The 24512-nt window shown below is 43.4% G+C and overlaps 1 protein-coding gene across 4 annotated transcripts; it reads right to left on the bottom strand.

Annotated features, from left to right (window-relative positions):
* Positions 1-479: 479 nt before the first annotated feature.
* On the bottom strand, positions 480-22680 carry LOC114808679 (synaptonemal complex protein 3). 4 transcript variants are annotated; one of them, XM_029056481.2, is made up of 9 exons: positions 22555-22680; positions 21805-21948; positions 15384-15462; positions 15178-15209; positions 7808-7925; positions 5983-6082; positions 4858-4956; positions 1066-1170; positions 480-869 (listed from the first exon to the last, which is right to left on the bottom strand). In XM_029056481.2, exons 2-9 carry the CDS (start codon positions 21929-21931, stop codon positions 861-863), a joined length of 669 nt encoding a protein of 222 aa, XP_028912314.1. In that variant the 5' UTR covers positions 21932-21948; positions 22555-22680; the 3' UTR covers positions 480-860. The 4 variants fall into 4 exon arrangements, with proteins under 4 accessions (XP_028912314.1, XP_028912313.1, XP_028912315.1 ...); XM_029056480.2 differs by lacking the exon at positions 22555-22680 and adding an exon at positions 22036-22236; XM_029056482.2 differs by lacking the exons at positions 1066-1170; positions 22555-22680 and adding an exon at positions 22036-22215.
* Positions 22681-24512: the final 1832 nt, after the last annotated feature.

Genomic DNA, 24512 nt, shown 5'->3' with positions numbered 1-24512 from the left:
TCGAATTTTACATTCCAAGCGCTTAATACAGTGCTCTGCACATAGTAAGTGCTCAATAAATGCTATTGAATGAATGAATGATTGAGTGAATGAATAAATCCCCATTTTGCAGATGAGGAAAGTGAGGCAGAGAGAAGTTAAGGATACCTACCAGGTATGTGGTGGAGACAGGATTAGAACCCAGGTTCCCTAACTCCCAGGCCCGTGCTTTTTACACTAAGTCACAATGTTTCCTGATTCGTTTGATCTTATAGTCTCTTCAACTCTGTTCTGTAACTCTCCTAAATTAATTTTAGAAATGTGCACAAAATGGACCCTAACTACATCAGAGTGGTTTTTGGCCTTTTTTGGATCTGGCAAATGCCACACCAATGATCAGTGACCTTTACTGAGTGCTTACCCCAAAGTTGGTAGACAAGTGCCCTGCCTTTCATTCACACCTTTTATCACTGATCTGTGCTAAAATAAGGACCCAAATGTAAAATCGACCAAATTTTTATTGGCACCAAGTAGGCTTTTTCACTGTTCAGGTTGAAAAAATATTCACCAAATACCAAAACATTTGTCATTTTTACAATGTTAGTAATATTTAAGTGAAAGTACCCAGTTCAGATGTGTATATACATAATACATTCTTTTGTTTACACCGGTGGACTCTATGATACAGATTCAAGCATTTCATTAACTACCTATTTAAAACTTCAGGTTTAGGAACTTGAAAGTTTTTAAAGCACAGCAACAACTTAAAATTCCCTTAGCTAATGGTTACAGTTATATCACATTACTTAGGTATAAGTTCTTTCTTCTCAGAGCATTCAAAATTACACGGACTGGAGGCAAATGAGGAAACTTCCCATCTTTTACTCTCTCTGTTAAAGAGAAAAAGAATAGTCATGACCACTTTTTTTAGTGATAACATTCATGTTTGGGAAAAGAAAATCTGGCGTGATGAAATATTTCCAAGGCTTTTCCCGTTTAATGAAAGAAGATCCTCATTACCAAGCAATTGTTCATTTTAAGATGAATTGCCTGGGTAAACCAAAAAGGATTGACGATATTACTTACACTGTCCAATCTAATCTTGCTTCGTTGTGCAAGAAATTCTTTTTCAATTTCATTTTGTGATTTTATTAAAACGATTTCATTTTTCTTTTCCATTTCTTCATTAACCTAAAAATAAGGACATTTTCCCTTGTAAATGTAAATCTTTGTAAAACTTTAACAAGTCACACAGTCATAACTTGGTACCTAACTAGCATAACCATCTCAGTGCTCAAGTCGTGATGATAAATTACCCATCTTGCTAAGCAATTCTAGGAATTTTACACTTTGAAAAAGATATAAACCACACTCTCAAATGAAGGAATAAAGCAGCTTTTTTACATTCTCTCTTTCTGTCTCTCTCTCCTTCATTTATCCGGTCCCTTCCTTCCTTCCTCCTTCCCTCTCCATACCACCTTTCCTTCCTCCCTTCATTTTTCTTTTTTTCAGTTACAATCTCCTGTCAAAAATGAGACCGGACAACTGAGACAACCTAAAAAAAAAGAAAAAACTCCTTACAAGCACCCGGGTTTGGAGTAGTTTTTCAGGTTCCCAGGGCTATAACAGGAACTGATGTGAAGTCCTAGTGACTTGGCGACCGATTAGCATTTTTTCCCAAGGAGTCGATCTCAGTTAACTGTTGGAGAAAGGACTTGGCCACTCCCTCATACTATTGGAAGAATTTATTCCCTTTATTTGTGAGAGTTTCATCCCAAATGAATCTCATGCAACGTGAAGTTCAGGAGTAAAGTTTCCAGCTTATCTATAGGTAAGCTGCTCTAGGAATTTAGTATGACAGAGGAGTAAAGGTCCCTCTGGATGTTGTCCCTTTAGATTTAATTGTAGATCCAAATGCAACCAGGCTCCCCCATGCACAAATTCCTCCTGGGATTCATTCATTCATTCATTCATTCATTCATTCATTCAATAGTATTTATTGAGCGCTGACTATGTGCAGAGCACTGTACTAAGCACTTGGAATGTACAAATCAGCATCCTGGAGTATCCTGGAGTCCATCCAAAGAAGAGATTCTGGACCCGTGAGGTTCTTTTCACCGATGTGTTTTTTTTAAGTGGTATGTGTCATTTGCTACTTTTTACAGTATTTGTGAAGTGTTTCCTTGTGCCAGGTATTGTACTGAGAACCGGTAAAGAGGTAAGCTCATCAGTTCGGACCCAATCCATTATCCTCATGAGGCTCACAGTCTTAATCTTTATTTTATAGATGAAGTGAATGAGTCAAAGAGAAGATAAGTAACACAAAGGTCTCAGAGGGTCAAAAGAATATGCAAGTGGCAGATCTGGGATTAGAACACATAGCCTTCTGAATCCTAGGCCCAAGCTTTATCCAATGGGCTAATCGAAATGAGTCCATAAATAGGTTATGGACCATCTGGAGAGTAGAGAGAGAAGCGTGTGTATGTATGGTTGTGTGTGATTACGTGTGAATAGTAATGATAATAATAAGTTTGGTATTTGTTAGGTGATTACTATGTTGCAAGCACTGTTCTAAGTGCTGAGTAGGTACAAGGTAATCGGGTTGTCCCACGTGGGGCTCACAGTCTTAATCCCCATTTTCCATATGAGGGCACTGAGGTACAGAGAAGTTAAGTTACTTGCCCAACGTCACACAGCTGATAAGTGGCAGAGCCGGGATTAGAAACCACAACCTCTGACTTCCAAGCCCGGGCTCTTTCCACTGAGCCACGCTGCTTCTCTAAGCAGGTAGTGGGGTGGGGGTAGGTGGTGGAAGGGATATGGTATACTTGGAGCTCACCTATCTCTTGGAAGATCCAAATGGATAGAGCAGCAGTATTGCTCCAAACTCTTGCAGAGGCATAAACTAATTTTTCCCACTAGCCTCATGGGAAGGTAAGAGCCTATTACTGTTGCACATGACTTGCCACTGTGGCATGTGACATTATCCAGGATTTCCATCCCCGAATCCACAATGAATGAGCTTCCAGAGCCACTGAAGGAGGGCCCGGACTGCTTTGCTCATTCCTAATGCTCTCCACTCCTCCCGTTCTCCTCAAGAACATTTTGAAGGCATCTATTCCCCCCAGTTCCTGCACTCCTGTTGCTGCTGTCACTGTAGGGCTGACGTCTAGGCATCTCCTGAAAAACCTATAAGTTAACAGGTCCCAGATGATTTCATTTCCCATCCCCTGTCCAGGACTCTCTGCAGGTAGTCCACTGGCAAAGAACTCCCTCCATTGCTTGAGGCTCCCTGGCTCACCCTGTCTCCACATCTTCCGGAGCTTGTCCTTCAGCCCCTACTGCAGGCAGGCCCCCGGATCTGATATTTCAATGGCATTTCCTAGTACTTAACAAGATAACAAATGAAAACAAAACCAGTTCAAAACATTTTTCCCTGGGTCTCCCTCTCCCACACCCCTCACCTGCGGGCAGGATTCTCATGCTTCCAGAATCCTGGCTGCTGGACTCTTTGGCCTCCAGCGATCTTTTCCAAGCCCTTCCTGTGCTCTGTATGTCCAGATTCCTCAGCACTATTTTCCCCGTGCCATACCTCCCATGTCCTTTTCCTCCTCACCTGGTCCTATTAGTTCCTCCTCAATCTTTCTCTGATTGGTTCATTTTGTCTTCAAGGAGGACCACCACAAAGTGAGTCACCGTTGGCTTCCTGCTCCCTCTCCCATATCTGGGGGCCAAGGGAATTATTCATTCCATTCATTCATTCACTCAATCATACTGATTAAGCCCTTACTTTGTGCAAGCACTGTATTAGGTGTGGGAATGTACAGTACAAAAATAAAGAGTGACAATCCCTGCCCAAAATGAGCTCACAGTCTATGGAGGGGAGAGAGGGAAGACAGTCATCAGTAGAAATAAGCAGACAGCAATATAAATATAGGAAATTCCAGATACATACCTAATTGCTTTGGGATGTGGAGAGGGCAAAGAACAAAGGGAGCCAGTCAGGATGACCCAGAAGAGAGTGGGAGATGAGGAAAATTGGGGCTTAGTCAGGGAAGGTCTCTTGGAGTAGATGTGCCTTCAGAAAGCTTTAAAGGAGGGTAGTGGTGGGGGTGGGGGTGGGGAGAGTAATTTTCTGGCGTATTTGAGGAGGGAAACATGAGGCAGGACGGGGGCCATGGATCTGCAGTGAGACAGGTGAGATTGAAGCTCAGTGAGAAGATTAGCACCAAAAAAGCAAAGTGTGCTGGCTGGGTTGTAGGAGAGAAGGGAGGTGAGGTAGGAGAAGGAGAAGTGATGGAATGCTCTAAAGCCAATAGTGAGGAGGTTTTGTTTGATACGGAGATGGACGGGCAGCCACTGAAGACTTTTGAGGAGGAGGGTGAGGTATCTGGAATGTTTCTGTAGAAAGATAATAATGTAGAAAGTCGAGTGAAGTATGGACTGGAGAGGGGAGAGGCAGAAGGTTGGGAGGTCAACACGGAGGTTGGTAAAGTAATACAGGTGGGTTAGGATGAGTGATTGTGTTACCGTGGTAGCAGTTTGAATGGAGGGATAAGGGAAGATTTTAGCGATGTTGTGAAAGTGAGAACGGCATAATTTTGTGATGGATTGAATAAGTGAGCTGAATGAGAGAGAGCGATTAAAGATAACGTCAAGGTTATGGGTTTGTGAGACGGGAAACATGGTGGTGACTTCTACATAATGTTGGTATTTGTTAAGCGCTTACTATGTGCAGAGCACTGTTCTAAGCGCTGGAAGGAAAGTCTGGAAAAGGACAGGATTTTCATCGGAAGACAAACAGCTCTCTTTGGACATGCCACTATGGTGACATGTTACCTCTGCAAATAACAAGGGCACTAATATGATTCACCATACCTTTGAAAATTGTTCACATATCTGCTTAATTGTATTCAGCCTTTGGCTCTGAATCAATCTTAATTGCTGGCAAACTTTTTGTTGTTCATAAATCAGCTTCTAAAATACAAAAGTCAAAGTAACTGTGATGTATTCTCTTGCTTTGGAAGAGTAAAATTCGAGAAATTTATCTTTTTTTAAAAAAATTGTCATACACTAATTTAGTAATCCCTTGAATAAGCAGACAAGTTAAGACCTAGTTCTTCTAAAACGCAAGGAATGTGTTCTTACAGAATTGCATGATAATATAACTCGGGTTGCTGTACCCACCTTACGCAAGGCTGAGCCATTCACCAGTGTACAGACTTAGCTTCCATAAGTGACTGCACTGTGGCTTGCAGGCAGGCTTGCATTGTCAGAAAAAGCATGTGGTTAAATTCTCGCTCAAACACGCAGTAGAATCTCTTGTAGTTGAAGAATAATGCCCTTTTCAACCACTTACTCATCTCCATATCCATTTCCACTTACTCATCTCCATATCCCGTTTTTTTCCTCTTCTGTCTGTTAGTCATTTCGGGACTGCCTTGCTGATTAGATCATTAGCTCATGGAGGGTAGGGTAAGTGTCTTCCAACACTATGAGGCTTTCCCAAGTGCTTCATTCAGTGCTCCATCATTCATTCATTTGTCATCTCCCACACCGTCTGCGTCACCCTGAATGGTTCCCTTTGCTCTCTCCCACTCCCAAACTAATGTACCTATCTGGAATTTTACTTACTTGTATAGATGTCTATCTTCCCACCTCTAGACTGTGAGTTCCTTGTGGGCAGGGAATGTCACTGTTTTTTTGTAGTACAGTGCATTCCCAAACACTTGGTACAGTGCTCTGCACACATTAAGCGCTCAACAAATATAACTGGTTGAATGAAATACTACAATTGTTATTATCAATTTTTTATTATCATTATTATAATAAATAATGAGGTACAAGAAAAGATGGGATGAAAAGGTACCCAGTTTGTTCCTTGGTCTTCCATCAGGCTAGAAAACTTAAAGCCTGGTGCTGAGCTGCTGTATTTTTCATGGTTCATTTTAAACACAGAATATTCAAATATTTGTTTTAGAAGAAATAAAGTATGATACCTACACCTAATTTTTCTTTGCATTCTTCAGCTTTCTGAATATCCTTATCCCATTGCTTAAATATTGTCAGAAAGTGCTGGGAATAGTCTTTTTGGATCATATTCCTGAAAAGGCAAAATAACTAGAGGTCATCATCATCCACAGGAAATAGACATTCCTGACAGAAAATGAAAAATTATCAGTACAGTCAGTTTTCCTCCAACACCAATTTCGATTAAATAGTATGAACAGAAGATTATTGAAGACTGAAGAATTGGGAATGTTCTTTGTGTGTCTTGGGAGTGCGGACTCATAGAAAGATCATAGGACAAGTAATTAGGAGACTTAGGGTCTAGTTGCAGTTGTGTCTCTGCCTTGCTGGGTGACAGTGAGCAAATCATTTAACTTTCCAGACCTCAGACTCCTTATCAATTCAAGGTAGATTGGATGGATTGTGAGCCTCATGCAGTACAGGTGCAGTTTTTCATCTGCCAATCTTCTATCAACCATGGAACCTAATTCACAGTGAGTACTTGATAAATGCCACAATAAAAATCGAGTAATAATATGATTAAAAAGCTGAAACCCATAGAAGCTGTGCGTGTGAAGAAATGGTTCTGTGTATGTCTCTATTGGGCTGGTGGGTGGGGCGGTGCTGAGGAGGTGGAGGGGGGCTGGGAGGCACTGATCAAAGCATGAGTATCATAATGTTATTTTTTTTTCCATAGAATGAGGTTCCTGTAACATGAAACCACAGCTAACATCAATCAGTAAATCAATCATTTTTAATGAGCACTTATCCTGTGCAGAGCATGGTACTAGGTGTTTGGGAGAGTACAAAGTAACATCCTTTCATTCAATCATATTTATTGAGCGTTCACTGTATGCAGAAGACGGTACTAAGCTCAATTCGGGAATGGACAGAGACAATCCCTAACCAACAACGGGTCCAAAGTCTAGAAGGGGGAGTTGGTAGGCCTGGTCCCTGCTCACAAGGAGCTTAAAGCCTAGTGGGAAAGTCAGACATTAATGTAAATCAATAAATAAGCTACAGATATTTTCAAATGTGCTAACGTGTGATAGGAGACCTGACTGTACTACTGAAAGAAGACTATCAAACCAGCCCAAAAACTTAGAAAAGAAACTCTGATCATTTCTGTGATTCATTGTCCTTACTCACGATATTGATATTTTGGTATTTGACAAAATTAAACATCCACTGTCAGTGTATTAATCAGGGATGACAATCATTCTGGCTAGTGAGGTATTCAGTAAATAGCTTGTTTGGACTTGTTTGGACTGCACACAGTAAAGAATGAGGAAGGAAGAAAAACTTTCAGAGACAGGAAATTGCTGTACCTTCACCCACAGCAACCCTGGATTCCATTCCAGCCCCAGTGCCATAAGCAAGCTCAACAATTCTAACAGTTGCTGGCTACACTTGCAGCAGGCTTGAAGTCAGTTCAGAACTGCGGGGTAAATCTGATTGTTTTTCCCCTCAATAAATGAACTGTCCAATGGGTGAGTGTGTCACTTGGGATTGGAATGTTTGAATGAGCCTCTAGGCTTTATTTGACCAGCTCCATCATAAATTCTGACCACTGGACTTCAGCCTCTGTTGCTATAAAAACATCAGTTCTGTGGATCTGGACATACTCAAGAGGCTGTGTTGTTAATTACCTCATTGACTTCCAGTGAGAATCGGGCTGAGAATAGTTTGCATAGAAGTGAAAACACACAAACACACACACACATCCCTCTGGAATGTTTGTTGGCATGAAAACGAAGTAGAAAACAGGATAAAACACAAAATAAATCCACCAAATAGAGGCATCCCTTGAAAGTCTTACCTCTGCTCTTTCTCCGTTTGCCAAATCTGTTCAAGTTTCTGGGTAGTCACTTGGAGCAAAGCTTTAGTGTCCACTTCCAGTCTTTTTCTCTTTGCACAAACAATCTTGCTAATATCAGCTACAGTGAAACAGTTATTAATACCTCACGTAGTGGAGGAATTTTGTTACATTCTATTACACGGAGGTTACGACAGACATTAAAAATGAATCATCAGTATTAGCATAGAGTAAAAAATGGGCAATGGCTCCACAAATTCTGTAAAGAATGAATTTGCCGTATGTGGCAGGTGTTTTCAAAAAAAGATTATTTTCAGATGGATTGGAAATTCTTTTAACTTCAAGTAAACCTTTTCTAAAACTGGGACCAATCTCTTATTTGTGATTTCCACTTCTCTCACCCTCTTCGACACTGCTCTTGCACTTGGATTTGCTCCCTTTAGACACCCCTCCCTCAGCCCCTCAGCACTCTGTGAATATATCAGGAATTCATTTATTGAATGACACTGATGTCTGACTCCCCCTTTAGACTGTGATCTCGTTATGGACAGAGAACGTTTCTTACAACTCTATCATACTGTTATATTGAACTCTGCCAAGCACTTAGTTCAATGCTGTGCACACAGTAAGGCCTTGATTAGAACGATTGATTGATCGAGTGATTGGTTGTCAGAAAAACAAGTTAAGTGTGGTGCCAGACCAATGTGGAATTCAAAATCTCACTTGGATCTAAATTAATGAGGTGTATTTGGGACAAGAATCACCTAATGAAATATCTGATCACAGCTCAAGGTAAAGAAGAAATAATCAGTCACCAATCAATCAATCTCTCAGTGGTATTTATTGAGGGCTTACTCTGTGCAGAGCATTGTATTAAGTGTTTACGAGAGTATTATTGATCCAAATTAGCAGGCAAGTTCACTACCTACAGTGAGCTTTCAGTCTAGAGAGGCAAGCAGATTTATTTATTCATATAAATTTATCATTTATTTTTATATATTTATCCATGTCAATTTATATTATATAGTCTCTAAAAGTATACATACAAATTAAATTTATTTATATAGTTCATTATTTATTCACTTATAGAATTAAATTAGTAATCTATAATATATCATTTAAAAATATTTACTTCAAGTGCTGTGGGGTTGACGGTGGGGTGAATATCAAATGCCCAAAGGTAAGAGGTTCATTCATTCATTTAATAGTATTTATTGAGCGATTACTATGTGCAGAGCACTGTACTAGGCGATTGGAATGTTCAAGTCAGCAACAGATAGAGACAGTCCCTGCCCTTTGACGGGCTTACAGTCTAATAGGGGGAGACAGGCAGACAAGAACAATGGCAATAACTAGAGTCAAGGGGAAGAACGTCTCATAGAAACAATGACAAATAAATAGAATCAGGGTAATGTACTTCTCATTAAACAAAATAAACAAAATAAATAGGGTGATGAAGATATACACAGTGCTGAGGGGGTGGGACAGGAGAGGGGGAGGAGGAGAGGGAAAGGGAGGAGAAGAGGGTTTAGCTGTGGAGAGGTGAAGGGGGGTAGAGGGAGCAGAAGGAAAAAGGGGGGAGCTCAGTCTGGAAAGGCCTCTTGTAGGAGGTGAGCTTTAAGTAGGGATTTGAAGAGGGGAAGAGAATTTGATTGTCAGAGGTGAGGAGGGAGGGCATTCCAGGACCACGGGAGGACGTGGCCCAGGGGTCGACGGCGGGATAGGCGAGACCGAGGGATGGTCAGGAGGTGGGCGGCAGAGGAGTGGAGCGTGCGGGGTGGGCACTAGAAAGAGAGAAGGGAGGAAAAGTAGGAAGGGGCAAGGTGATGGAGAGCCTTGAGGCCTAGAGAGTTGGGTGAAAAGGAAGATGTAGAGAGAAGATTAGAAGTTCAGTTTGAGTTGCCTTTAGGGTATCTCAAGTGGAGATATCCTGAAGACAGGAGGAATATATGAGATTGGTGAGAGGGCAGGAGTGGAGAATGAAAAATAGAGGGAGAGAGACTTGGGATTCCTCTGCCCAAATGTGATTGCTGAATGACTATGAGTGGATGAACTCTCCACAAGAGATTAGCGGTAAAGGGAAAAGCCTAGGGGATCAATCATCTAGTTAAAAATTTTATTTTGCATTCTCAAGTAAATGTCCCCTACACGACAGTCACCCAGGAATTACTGATGGTAATGAGTAATGATTTGGGAGAAGAGGGTTTAGCTGTGGAGAGGTGAAGGGAGGAGTAGAGGGAGCAGAGGGAAAAAGGGGAGAGCTAAGTCTGGGAAGCCCTCTTGGAGGAGGTGAGCTTTAAGTAGGGATTTGAAGAGGGGAAGAGAATTCGATTATCGGAGGTGAGGAGGGAGGGCATTCCAGGACCGCGGGAGGACGTGGCCCAGGGGTCGATGGCGGGATAGGTGAGACCGAGGGATGGTGAGGAGGTGGGCAGTTAATCATTAATCAGTAATTAATGATTACTGATGGTAATGATGTTAATGAGTATCTAATGCCATTGCCACCTGTATGGTAGATTGGCTACCGAGGTATAGATATTTGAGTAACTGTGGTAGTGGTAGTAGTACCAAGCTACTACAGTACAGTGTTCTGCATAGCGAATAGTCAGTAAATATCACTGGTGGATCCATTTGTCCGTGGGCTATCCCATCACCCGCACCCTGGGGCCTCCTGCTTTCCCTCCCAAGAACTTAATACTGCGCATTGTGAACAGTGAATGCTCAGCAACTGTCAATGATGAACTATCAAGTGTTACTAGCTCTTCCCCTGAGATCTATGGGTAATCTCTCTTGCTGGGCCCGGCACCTTACTCATTGTGCTTCTCTTTACTTATATCAACTCATTCATACCTCGCCTACAAACTAATGCTAATTATTCAACCACAGTTAATACCCTGTAGAGTTGGACAGAACTGCTCATACAATCCATCAAATAGCATGAGGCAAATCTGTGGGAGAGGGTGCCCAGTGCTTTAAGCCACACTTTAGAAAGTTGCTCTTCTGTGATTTTCCAAGTCCTTTGAACTACGGAGGAAAAGCTTCTGGAATTTTACTCCATGGTGAAGGAATCCATAGCAAGCTAATCCCCCTTTGTCCCATAATTCCCCTGGACAGTAGCTCCCTGTGTGCAGAGAACGAGTCTATTAGCGCTCCTGTATTATAATCTCCCAGGAGCTTGGTTCAGTGCTCTGCACCCAGAAAGCACAGTAAGCATAAATACCACTGATTGATTGACTGATTGATTGATCCATAGTGTTCAGTTTTACTGATTGTATTTTGGCTAAATGTCGGTACCTGGGGAGGCTGGTGGCAAGGGACTAACTTTCAAAATTGGGAAGAGTAAATCAATCAACCAGTCAAACAATCAATATCAATCAGTCAATCAACAGCACGGTACGAAGTGCTTGGGAGAGTGCAATATGAGGGAGTTGGTAGGCACATTCCCTGCCCACATGGAGCTTACTAGTTAGCCGGGGAGACGGCATTAAGATGAATAAATTACAGATACAGATATAAATGCTATGAAGTTGAGGGTGCAAATCCAAGTGCAAGAGCAACCCAGAAGGGAGTGGGAGCCTAATTAGGGAAGGCCTCTTGGAGGAGATGTGCCTTTAATATGCTTCTCAACGTGGGGAGAGGCATCATTTGTCAGATATGAAGAGAGAGGGCGTTCCAGACCAGAGACAGAAAGTGAACAAGACGTCGGTGGGGAGAGAGATAAGATCAAGGTACACGGAGTAGGTTGGCAGTAAAGGAGCGAAGTGTGCAGACTAGGTCCTCATAGGAAAGCAAGGAGGTAAGGTAGGAGGGGACAAGATTGAGTGCTTTAAAGCTAATGATGGTAAGAAGGTTCTGTTCAGGGCAGAGATGGGCGGGACATGCCTGGAACTTTTTGAGGAGTAGAGATACGCGGACTGATCATTCCTGAGGAAGAATGATCTGGCCAACAGAGGCAAGTAACGACTGAAGGGGGGAGAGGCAGGAGGCAGGGAGGTCAACAATTACTGACTGCTGCAGTGATCAAGGCAGGAGAGAGTAAATACTTTGATGAACATTATATCATTGTGGATGGAGAGGAAAGGGAAGAGTTTAGTGATGCTGTAAAAGGCATTTGGTCACAGAATTGCCTCATCCCGATACTTAGGAGGAAATTAAAGATTAAATGAGGCACCAAATAATATGCTGGAGAAGGAGAAGGAAGGGTGAAAATGGGTTTCAAAGCAGGTGGAGAAGTTAGCCATTAAGACTGAGAACTGAGAACAGGACAGTGCAGTGAGGAATGGAAGGGACATTAAGGCATTGTGTGCATATTGAAGGCAATCCTTGAGAGAGTTCAGTAGAGGAGAAGTCTGTCTTAATTAAGCCGCTAATTTTCTCTTCCTTCTCTCCTCCTCTTCTTTCTTTTGTTCTATTGTTCTCTTTATTGGGAAACTTCATTCTCTCCTACCATAATCCCTCCCTACTTTTTGGGTCACACAATCTATTCAAAAGAACGAGGCAGTTATGCAAGGAGGTAAGTAATAGTGGGTAAGGAGTAAACAGAGAAGGAGTGAGTTGTGGATTAGGTTGGCAGACTGAAATGTGTGTAAGGTTAATTAGAGGAAGTTTTCTGGCTAAATACATAGAAAACTACTCGATGGGGAAGCCAGCAATATTGGTACCCAGAGTTAAATTCTCAGATTTATTCTTCTCTCCCAAGGTGAACTGGGCTCCCCACCATCTCAAGGTCAAAAGCTATCCCGTCACTGCCCGAGCCAGCGAAGTGGGACTCGGAAGCGAGGGTGGCGCACTGCCCCCGCAACCATAATGGCTAGTTTAACAGGCCAGGCTAGGACTAGCGAAGGTGTCCCTCACCCCCGTGTCAATCAAATAAGTTACAGAGGAATGTGGAGGGCAGAGATTGGACAGGCCGAGGCCAGTAGCTGGGAAAGCCTGGAAGCCCAGGCAATAAATGCCTGGTTCAGTGGAAAGAGCACGAGCTTTGGACTCAGAGATCATGGGTTCGAACCCCGGCTCTGCCACTTGTCAGCTGTGTGACTGTGAGCTAGTCACTTAACTTCTCTGTGCCTCAGTTACCTCATCTGTAAAATGGGGATTAAGACTGTGAGCCCCACGTGGGACAACCTGATTCCCCTGTGTCTACCCCAGCGCTTAGAATAGTGCTCTGCACATAGTAAGCACTTAACAAATACCAACATTATTTTAAATAGTTACGTGTTCTGACCATCAAGGGTAGCAGGTCGAGAACTTGGCAAACGGCTGCACATCATCACTGTGCGGATCTTGGAATCCCCGCCCTGCCCACACCAAGTGAGGAGCCGTGGGGTGGCTAACTGCCTGGTGAACGCTCATGTATTCCTCACGAGTGGGAAGAGTTCGTGGATGGAAGCTAGGTGTTTTGCCACATGCAAGTAGCGCATAAGCATAATCCTCCGATCAGGGAATCTCCAATATAACTAAATAATTGCATTTCTTTTGAAATAGTTCAATTCTTCACCTCCAAATAATTAAATAATATCCTTCTCGAAGCTTCTCGAAAGAGAAGTTCTATGTGCGGAATAAATTTTGTATAAATTCAGCTTTTGATTCCGGCTTCTTTCTCTTGCCACGCCAATTAGCAAAAACATTGCCAGGTGACAGGTGACATCAACCTAGGTCTCGGGTGATAACCGAAGAGATTCTAATTAGGGCTGAAAGGAAGCCCAATGGGAGTTTCTCTGCCTATTAGATCTCTCAAACTGGTGTTTTTCTTATCTTCCTGCTCCCTAACATTCCTGCCCCTTTTCACCAACTGTGCTAAGAAATAAAGGTTAATGCCAATCGAGTGACAGGCATCTTCTCGAGGAATAAAAAAGTACCACTTCAAGGTGTCCTTCTAGTGCCATTTAGCCACCTGTCTGATGGAATATAACTTCCCTGCCTGCTTGCCACTGCTGAGGAAGGATGAGAGATGAGTATTGTTGGGAGGGAAGTGACAACGCTTTTGTTGCTGTCTTTTCGGTTTTTTATGCTATTTGTTAAGGGCTTATTGAATGCGAGGCCCTATGCTCAGCCCTGGGGTGGATACAAGCAAGTGTGGTTGGACAGTTCCTGCCTCTCAAGTGGCTCACAGTCGTAGTCTTCACAGTTACAGTTGAGGTAACTGAGACACAGCGAAGTTAGACAACTTGACCAAGGACACACAGCAGACAAGTCGAAGAGCTGAGATGAGAAAACCCAGATCCTTCTGACTCCCACGCCAGGATCCTATCCACTAAAACACTAGGTCGTATCTCTTCTCTGCTCTTGCCAGAAACACTTAGGTTGTGGGCATGTTCCTGAAGTTTTAAGTGGGCATTCGAGTCACATCTCTCGGAGGCACCAACTTCCCATCTTGAGTACCGGGGAATAGCTTTGAATGAGTCTTAGGAATGGGCCGACCAAACAGCTCACAATCAAGGTCTAGATTGAGCCCTGATTGGAAATTCTCAGTTCTTTTCAGCCTGTTACAAAGTTCTCAGGGCTTATCAGACTCCTGGCTCTTGCTGGTGAGAAGACCCACCGACAACTGACATCAACAGAAGGTGATGCTAAATCTCTCTACAGTGAGAATATTGGGAAAGTTGGGCTCTGCCTGGAGGGCTGAGAAGTCTGAGGATCTATCACTTCCAGAAATAATAACCTGCTACTTTTATGCTCTTGCGGAGTAGGTCACGTAGGATTATCATCATCATTAACATCATCATTATCATCATTATTACTATATCACATATTTCATCTTTTAGCCCCTGGACTGTGAGTAAGGGACTCTAAGGGAGATGGCACAGTGCCTGAACCAATAGCTTCTTACTTTTCCCACTTCCCCTCTAAGTACCTTTATTACTCCTAACTCTATTTACTGGGGAAAGTGAAGCTTAGAGTCCAGACCCAAATGTGTGGAAGAAAACAACAAAGTCCTCATTGCCACAGCTGGAAATTCATGGATGCAAGTGCCCCCATTTGGCCCCAAGGTATTGACACCTATGGCCTCTGTAACACGTTGCTCTGCATAGTCAAAGTAGTGCTTCTGTCAGTAATCATCTACTGGGGACTTTGCTGCCATGACAATTATTAAGCTGTTTGGACCACTCTTTAACCTATAACCGGTCCTTATAACTCAGCCATTGTGGTTGTAAGAATGATAGCCTTTCTCCTCTTTGGTATATCCCCAGATTCAGGATGACTGGCACTGCAAACAGCTCAGCATCAGTTAAAAAGCTCTATAAATTTATATTCCAAGTTTGGCACTTTCTATTCTGAGGTTACCTATTTCAGATTTTATTGAATGCACACAGCTTACTCAAAAGCCATTTTAAAAAGCAAAACAAAAGAAAAGGTAAGAGTTGAAAACATACCTTTAAATCTTTCCAGGATACTTTGGACATCCCTGTTAAAAGAATCATGTATCAATAGTGGTAAATATTTAGAAATAAAAGAGCCACACTGCCACATCTTGGAAGGAATATACCATGCAAGTGTTCTCCACTATTTTACTATCTGCCAAAGTGGATATTATTGCTTATTGCTTAACCGGAAGCACAAACTTCTTGAACCACATTACCCCATATCTTCCTCATCTGTTTCATGAGAATTCCTTAGAGGCCTTTTCATCCCTCGCTTTTCAGATCTGGAAGACTCTCCTACAGAAAGAACGTAAAGTAATTTGATGATTTTCACTGTCAGCTCATCTATCTCTAGAAACAGCTGAAAAACTGTCAAGGGGAAACAAATAAATTTGCCTAGAGGTTTTATAGTATTTTAAGAAGGAGTACAACTGTTAACATGAAACATTAATTCTAAGTAGCATTTCTTAAGAGTCTTGTCTTCTCAAGAGGATCCTTAAAATTTTCAGTCTTTTTATTACATTCTTCTTTCCTGGGTGGGGCCAGCAGAATGGTCTTTTTTTTTTTTGTCTAAACAGCAATGCTACCCTAAATATCGAGTTCCAAAAATTACTATTACTATTACTAAACTATTTTTCTTTCAGGATCTTGGTGCAAGAATTTCACTGGTTTGGGTTTTGTTTGTTTGTTTTTGGGGTTTTTTTGGTAGCTGGTCCTTCATTCTTAATAATATTACAAGTTGAAGAAATTCAAGAACACACTTAATGCTAGCAAAAGCTCACTTATCTTTTGAAGTGAACTATTCATGGCTTCCATCACACTCTATCCTGCCCTCAAACTCTGAGAATTGTAATGGCCCTTGAAATTTACTTTGTATATATTTTGAATAAATACTTAACAACCCAAGAGGTTTTTCAAAGTCAGAAATGTAAAATCTGTCTCCTCTCACTTAGGGCTTCTCTAATCCAGAGATTTATGCAATGTGGCTCGCCTTTGCCTAACCCAGAACTGTCTCACCCCTTGTTTTCCAAGTGGCCAACCTAGACCAGAGGTCTGGTTCACTTCTGGGATTCCCTACTATGCTTGAACAGTTGCCATTGAGGTTGTTGGGAATTGTTCTATGAATCAGTGCAGAGCCGGTTACCACGCCATGTTTTACCATTCACCCCAAACTAAAATCTCTTCCCCCATAGAGACCTCCGATATTTTGAGCCCACCCAATTTTCTCAATTCATTATGCCATTTCCCAAACGACCTTCTCTTGAAGACCAAATTGACGCCCTCAACATCACCCTCTGTACTGAACTCAACCCACATGCTCCCCTATCCCCTTGCCAGCCTCGTACCACTAAACCTCAGCCTTTGATTACCTCCATAGTTTGCTCCTTCGTTCTTGGCCAGGAGCTACAGTGTGCCACTGGAGGAAATTTAGAATTCAGGCAGACCTCTTTTACTTCCAGTTTAATCTTAGATGTTTTAAGTCTGCCCTCTCCTGTGTCCGGAAGAATTATTTTTCCTTCCTTATTGATACCCATGTCCACTGCTTTTGCCAGTTGTTCCAGTTGCTTAACTGCCTCCTCAAAACCCTTGTCAACCTCGGCCTCCTTCATCTGACTTCATCTGGCATCTAATGATCTGACTAACGACCTTTTTGAAAAAATCAAAAACTATCTGGCGTGATCGCCCTAAAATCTTCCCTCATTCTCCTCAACCCCTCCCACTTCCTGCCCTTCCTTCAATTCTCCCAACTGCCCCAGCAGTTCCCCAAGAGGACACCTCCTGCCTTCTCTCAAAATCCAACACTTCTACATCAACATCCGTCCCCATCCTTTTGCACCTTCTCCAAGGACTTGCCCCCTCCACTCTTCCCTCCCTAACCTCCATCTTTAACTGGACGCTCTCCAGCGACTTCTTCCCCACTGTTTCTAAACATGCCATGGTCTCCCCTAACCTGAAAAAATAAAACGCTCCTTTGACCCCAAGACTCCCTCCACTTATTGGTCCATCTTCCTCCTAACATTCTTGTCCAAAACTCTTGAGTGATCTACCTATACACTCTGCCTCATGCTTCTCTCCTCCTTTTCTCTCTTCTATCCAGCAACCCAAAACAAACTAATGACAAGTGAGTGTTTTAAGCATCCACCCACATAGCTATTTGGCTTGCTCTTTGTTCATTTCCACCCGTTGTTGTTCATGTTGCTGTTGTTGCTGACCACTACAATCTGTCTTCCACTCCCATCACTCCACAGAAACTGCCTTCTTAAAGGTAAACAACCCTCTCCCTCTTGCCTCTACTGATTATGATAATGATAACAATGCTATTATATTAGGTGGAGGGCTTGGCTAGGCAACGATTGGAGTGTTTTGGGTATGGAGACGTGCAGAATCTTTTGTTTTTTCTAAGTGATCTGGGCAGCGCAGTGAAGACTGGACTGGGGAGAGATGAGGCTGGAGGCAGGGTAGTCATCAAGGATGTTGATGTAGTAGTTGAGACAGATTACTGACAAGTCCTTGGACCAGCATGAGAGCAGTTGGGTTAGAAAGACAAAACCGGGGTATAGATAAAAGTTAGTGACTAACTGAATACTTGGGTTAGAGGAGAGAAATGGACCAAGAATAGTGCCAAGGTTGTGAGCTGGTGAAACAGGGAGAATGGATGGTATGGCCAACAATGAGAGGAGAGGCAGCGGGAAGGAAATGTTTGGGTGGACAAATGAGGAGTTCAGTTTGGGGCATGTTAAGTTCGAAGTATTGGAGGGATAGGCAATAAACAGGGTCCCGAAGGCTACAGAAAATGTGATATTGCAATGAAGAAAAGAGGTCGGCACTGGGAAAATAGATCTGGATTCAGCCCCATGCAGATGGTAAGAGAAGCGATAGAACGGGGTGAGTTCTCCAAGGGAGCAGATGAAAGTGGAGATCAATCAGAAGGGGACTTAGAACTACATCTTGAGAAGAACATACATTAAAGAATTGGAGTCCGAGGAGAAGCTGGAAAAAAAAAGAGCACGGATCTGCCAGAGAGGCAGGAGGAGAACCAAAGGGGGACAGTGTCAGAGAAACCTAGGTTATACAGTGACTTCTGGAGATAGACGTAGGCCACAAGGTCAGAGGAAGCTTAGAGGTCTTGAAGGATTAGGATGGAATTGAAGACACCGGATATGGCCACTAGGAAGTCATTACTAGCTTTTGTGAGACCAGTTTCAGTGGATCAGAAGGGGCAGAAGCCAAGGCAGCAGTGGGGCAAGAAGAAAGTTGAAGGAGGGGAATTGGAAGGAGGGAGTGTATCCAGCTGCTTCAAAGAACTGGGAAAGGAATATTGGTAGGAGGGAGATGGGCAGTAACAGGAGATGGGCAGTATGGTACTCATCAAGAGATCAAGGATCAAGGGAGGTTTATTTTAAGTTAGCTGATATGTAGGCCTATTTGAAAGCAGAAGGGAAGGAACAAACAGAGAACAAATGGTTGCAGAGGTCATCATAGAGGGAAAAGAGGACAACTGCTTTATTATGGTGGGAAGAGCTACCAAAGCCACTGTTAAGAGGGGCAAGATTTTCCGAAGAGGTAGGAATCTCCTCAGGGAGGGCCAGCGGGGAAGGATGAGAGAGTGGATGTAAGGATGAAGTGGAGGGACAAGAGAATTGAGGAACGTATTTTAAGGAGTTCAGGCCTAATGGTTTCTATTTTGTCAATGTCCAGGTCATCAAGGGCAAGAGATGAGGGAGGTGGTGGGGTCGCTAGGGGCTTATTAAGGGAGTCCTAAATCAGAAACCATGGAACAATGACCTTTAAAGTCAATAGCGGTGGAGAGGTAATGTTTCTGGGCAGAGGAAAGGTGAGGATGTATTTGATATGGCTGAGGTTGGCTTGTTGCCCGAGTTTCCACCAAGGAGTGGAAGAACAATAGCTTGGAGGGGTTCTATCGCTCCAGGCAGGTGGCACGAGATCGATGGAGACAGAGGGGAACAAGGGAGGTGAGGACAGAGTTGAGAGCAGGTATAGTAATAAAAGTAATAATGATGATCATGGTGATGGTATTTGTTAAGTGCTTACTATGTGCCAGTTACTGCACTAGGCGCTGTGGTTGATACAAGCAAATTGGGTTGGATGCAGTCCCCGTCCCACATGGGGCTCGCAGTCTCAATCTCCATTCTACAGATCAGGTAACTGAAGCCCAGAGAAGTAAAGTGGCCTACCCAAGGCTACCCAGCAGAGAAGTGGCAGATCCAGGAATAGAACCCATAACCATCTGACTCCCAGGCCTGCACTCTAGGATTTGTGTGTTGAGAGGTTAGTTTGGGTAGGGAGTTCAAATAGGGCACGATTATTTGGGATCACTGGGAGGGGTCGGCGAAGGGAAGGGCGTGTCAAGAGGTTAAGGGGTCACTGTTGTGGGGACAAGACAGTTACTGGAAATTTGTTTTGGGGTGTTTTTTCCAAAGGAATTTGTTAAGATCTTACCACGTGCCAGGCACATAGTTGATCAGGTTGGACACCGTCTGTGTATCACATGGGGTTTGCAGTCTTAATTCCCATTTTACAGATGAAGGAACAGAGGCCCAGAGAAGGGATTTGCCCAATGTCACGGAGGAGACAGATGGCAGATCCGGGATTAGTACCTAGTTCCTTTGGATTTCCAGGCCCAAACTCTAGCCACTTGATCACGTTGCTTCTCTTGCAGGGAGTGGGTGTAGGAGAGAAAGCAGAGGAGGTTCAGGTTGGTGTATAGGATTTCAGACTTGCTAAGGTTACAGCACAGTTAATAGAGATGATGAGATCAAGTGTTTGTCCAAGTTCGTGATTTACTGTGCCTTGGTCTTGCTTTTTCTTGGCCTTTGCCTCCCACCTATACCTCCCTCTTCCTTCCCAGGTGATGGGACACACTCGCCCCATTTTCCAAAAAAAACTAAAATCTATATCTCCTAGGAAGCCCTGTCTGACTAACGTTTCACCCCTCCCACTTCATTTTCCCTCCCCTCAGTTTCAACATATCCAAGGCAAAGCTCCTTTAATTCCCTCCCAAACCCAATTCTCTCCCTGACTTTCCCGTCACTGTGCTCAGCACTACCAACGGTCTCACATTCACAAGGATGCCAACATCCGCCCTTTCCATCTTAACTGCTACTACACTTACATTATTTTGGTACAGTCACTCATCATATTCCTAACGGATTACTGCATCAGCATCCTTTCTGATCTCCCAACCTCCTGTCTCTCCCCACTTAAGTCTCTACTTCACTCTGCTGCCCGGAATATCTTTCTACAGAAACGCTCTGGACATTTCTCCACCTCCTCAAAAATCTCCCGTGGTTACCTATCAACCTTCTTATGAAGCTGAAACTCCTCACTATTGGCTTCAGAGCTCTCCAACCACTTCCCCACTCCTCAACTCCCCTCCCTTCTCTCCTCTACAGCCCACCTCGCACACTCCTTTCCTCTGCAGATAACCTCCTCACTTTGTCTCCTTCTTGCCTTTCCCACCGTCGACCCCTGGCTCAGGTCCTACGTCTGGCCTGGAATGCTCTCTCTTCTCAAATCCTCCAAAGAATCACACTTCCCCCTTCAAAGTTCTCCAGAAGGTTAACCTCTTCCAGGAGGCCATCCCAGATTAAGGTCCCCTTTTCCTCAGCTCTTTCCACTCCCCTCCCCCCAACATCACCCGGAAGGAGAAGCAGCATGGCTCAGTGGAAAGAGCCCGGGTTTGGGAGTCAGAGGTCATGAGTTCGAATCCCAGCTCTGCCACTTGTCATCTGTGTGACTGTGGGACTCTGGACCTCAGTTTCCTCATCTGTAAAATGGGGATTGACTGTGAGCCTCATGTGGGACAACTTGATTAAGCTGTATCTACCCCAGCGCTTAGAACAGTGCTCTGCACATAGTAAGCGCTTAACAAATATCAACATTATTATTATTATTACCCTTTGCTCTGTCCCCCCTCCCTGCCCTAAAGGACTTGAGTATATATAAATGTACGTATCTATAATTCTATTTATTTACATTAATACCTGTTTACTTGTTTCAATGCATATATGGTTTTAATTCTATTTCTTTATATTGTTATTATTGATACAACAACAAAGGTTAAGGGATTATGGGTATGTTGACTTGTTTTGATATGTGCCTCCCTCCTCCTCCTCCATCCCCTCCTCCCCTGTCCCCTTAAAGACTGCAAGCCCGTTTTGGGCAGGGATTGTCTCTCTTTGTGGCTGAATTGTACTTTCCAAGAACTTGGTACAGTGCTCTGCACACAGTAAGTGGTCAATAAATAAGATTGAATGAATGAATGAACGAATGAATGATTCTATCCCCCTAAGCTCTCTGTTACTCACTTTGCCTTTCTGCTCTGTGTCTTCCTCATCTGTATTTTATTTTAATGTCTACTTCCCCCGCCGAGCTGTAAGCTCCCCGAGGACAAGGATCCTGCTTGCTAGCTATATTGTGGTTTCCTGAATACACCGTACTTACTGTGTGCTGCCTACAGCAAGTGCTCAGTCAGCACCCAACTGATGGGTTGATTGTTGCATCAGTGTTTGGATGAAGTGAAGCAGGTCAGCATAGTTGAGGAGATATGTAGTACTAAACAGTGCGACCTACTGTATGAATAATGCTGCACTTATCACACAATTTAGAGTACTCTACCTTCCCCGACATCGTCCTCAGAGCCACTGGGATCATTGTTTTCCTCTTCCTGAAAGGCACGTTCATCTTGCTCTTCCTTTGCTATTTCAAAAGATGTCACTAAAGCTGTTTTCTGGGAGTCCATCATTACCGACTGATTCCTCACTGCAATGAATAGCAATATTAAGTCTTTTGAATTATGTTTATCCCTTTTTCAGGGTGGCGTCGTTTTGATTTGGCAAAAAAACCCACCTAAAACACATCCAAAACCACGATCTTTAAAGGGCTTCTCTTGTACGTTTAAAATTTCAAATGGAGATCGTGGCATCTTTTGGGTCAATGTAAAAAACAGTTCTAAAGGCTCAAAAGAAGGGCAGTTGCTCTGCTATTGGGTCAAAAACTAAAGCTATAGAGGGCACACTGTCGTCTGCCCTCATTACATTTGTAGTGCTTTCGGAGGATTCCCTAAGACCCATGAAATCCTATGATTTGGCAGACAAGATGCACTTCATCCATGTGCACTCCTGGGAAAATCCGCCATAAAACCATTCAAATCGGATCATTTTTGAGTGGACCAAGTAAAACTACATCCATCAAATCGGAGATCTGCCTGTAAAGCATTCAGGGCTTGTGCGCCCCCATACCCGGCGGGCCGGGGCCAGTAAGGGTTGGTTGGGGAGTTTCGCGTTCTCTTTGGAAAATAAAACTGAACATAACAGATGAAGGCTCTGAAGACTGTAGAAGGGAGTCTAGAGGAAACAGGGATGTCACCTCTTAAGAGGAAAATCGATGAACGCGACACTTCACACTCTCCCGTTCTCCTTTCTGAGAGGAGCTGCCCTCACCACTCCTTCAGCCGTTAGCCAGTTAGACGGGAAGAGGCCCAGGAAGGGCGCGCGCGGGGGAACGAGGTCAGGCCAGGCCGGCCAGGCGGCGCATGCGTGCCGGAGGCGGGGAGGCCAGGTAGCCCTCTCCACGAGCCCCCGAGACTCAAGTCTTCAGCGATCTCGGCGGCCTGGGGATCCTGATCTGATGGCCGAGACATCCGGAACCCGAGGGGCCAATGGGAGAAAGGGAACGGATTCCCCACAGCCTAAACCTGGGCTTAGGGTGTTTTTGGTTTAAGATTTTGGGTTTGGGTTGGGTTTGGGTTATGGTTACTCTCTAATTTCTGTTGATGTCTGCCTCCCTCAGACACTGTGGGCAGGGAACGTGTCTGCTACTTCTGTTACAGTGTACTCTCCCAAGCGCTTAGTTCAGTGCTCTGAACATGGCAAACGCTCAGTTATCACCACTGATTCATTGATCGATTGATTACAGTCACCATAAACGCTGACTTTACCTGTTGCATTCCTGAGAACTACTCCTAAGTTGCCAAAACCCAAACCATCACTTGGGATTCATGTGTGAAGGGATCCAAATATGCGAGGAAATTTTCTGGATAGAAACCACATTGAGGCCTAATAAATGAAGTCCATAAAGCTAAAACTATTCAGCGAAAATGCCATGCACCCTAATATTCTGGTCATGTTAGTTCCCAAGCTAAAATCGCTTACTATAACACTTCTCAACTATCATCTCGAAGCTCAAGATGATAGTTTACAAGGCACATATGTTTACTTTATGCACATTTTGTGCATATCTTTATAATACATTACTCTAATAGCAAGTTATGTAATAATCGAGGAAACCTGTTAAGCGCTTAGTACGTATTATTCATTCACTCCTTCAATCGTATTTATGGAGCGCTTACTGTGTCCAGAGCACTGCACTAAGTGCGATAAAATAATAGACACATTCACTTCACTTCAGTTCAATTCAATTCAATTCAATTCAATTCAATTCAATTCAATTCAATCGTATTTATTCAGTGCTTACTATGTGCAGAGCACTGTAATAGTAATAATTATGGTATTTGTTAAGTACTTAGTATGTACCAAACACTGTTCTGTACTAAGCGCTTAGGAAAGTACAATACAACAATCAACAGTGACAATTCCTGTCCACAAGGAGCTCACTGTCTGGGGGGCGCGGGATGGGGGCGCCGGGGGTGGGGGCGACTGCAATGCAGATAGACAGCAATAGACTTAAATGAAATTAGAAATATAGAGAGAAGTGCTGTTGACTGGGTGTGGTCGGGTCGGGGGGGAGGGGAGGGGAGGAAGTACAAAGGAAGCAAGCTAGAGCAAAACAGAAGAGAGTGGGAGATGAGGAGAATTGGGACTTAGTCTGGAAAGGACTCTTGGAGGAGTTGTGAGCACACCGAATGAACAAATTAGTGCACAATATTGAACATGTTATCCTGACCAAATAAATAGTGATCAAACAGTGCCAAAGACACTGAAAGAATAAGGGGTGTATCTCTTCTTCTTTCTCTCTTCCCCTCCCTCCCACCCCCTCCTTCTCTCCGGAAGGAGCACCATCACTCAGTTCTCAGCAGTTTTAGCTACCAGGCCTATACTAGGCTAAAACCACTTAACCAATAAACTGAATTCTCAAGCTGTACTTATTCCCGTAGCCCAGCTAGCACTAGGATTATTCTCATTAAGGAATAATGATAGCTTAGCATTACTGGATTCGATAGCCCCACTTTCTGGAAATGAGCCAGCCTAAACATGTAATTTTCTTAGTCACTGGCAAGAGTTGTGAAGATTTTCTGAAGTCCAATACTCTAAATTCTAGAACAAAACTTAATATCATTATACTACTTATGAAAAGTTAGAAAAGTT

This window comes from Ornithorhynchus anatinus (assembly GCF_004115215.2).
Source record: "Ornithorhynchus anatinus isolate Pmale09 chromosome Y3 unlocalized genomic scaffold, mOrnAna1.pri.v4 scaffold_233_arrow_ctg1_1, whole genome shotgun sequence".
NCBI lineage: Eukaryota > Metazoa > Chordata > Mammalia > Monotremata > Ornithorhynchidae > Ornithorhynchus > Ornithorhynchus anatinus.
The sequence above is the reverse complement of the archived record's forward strand: the minus strand, read 5'-3'. Positions and strand labels throughout refer to the sequence as shown.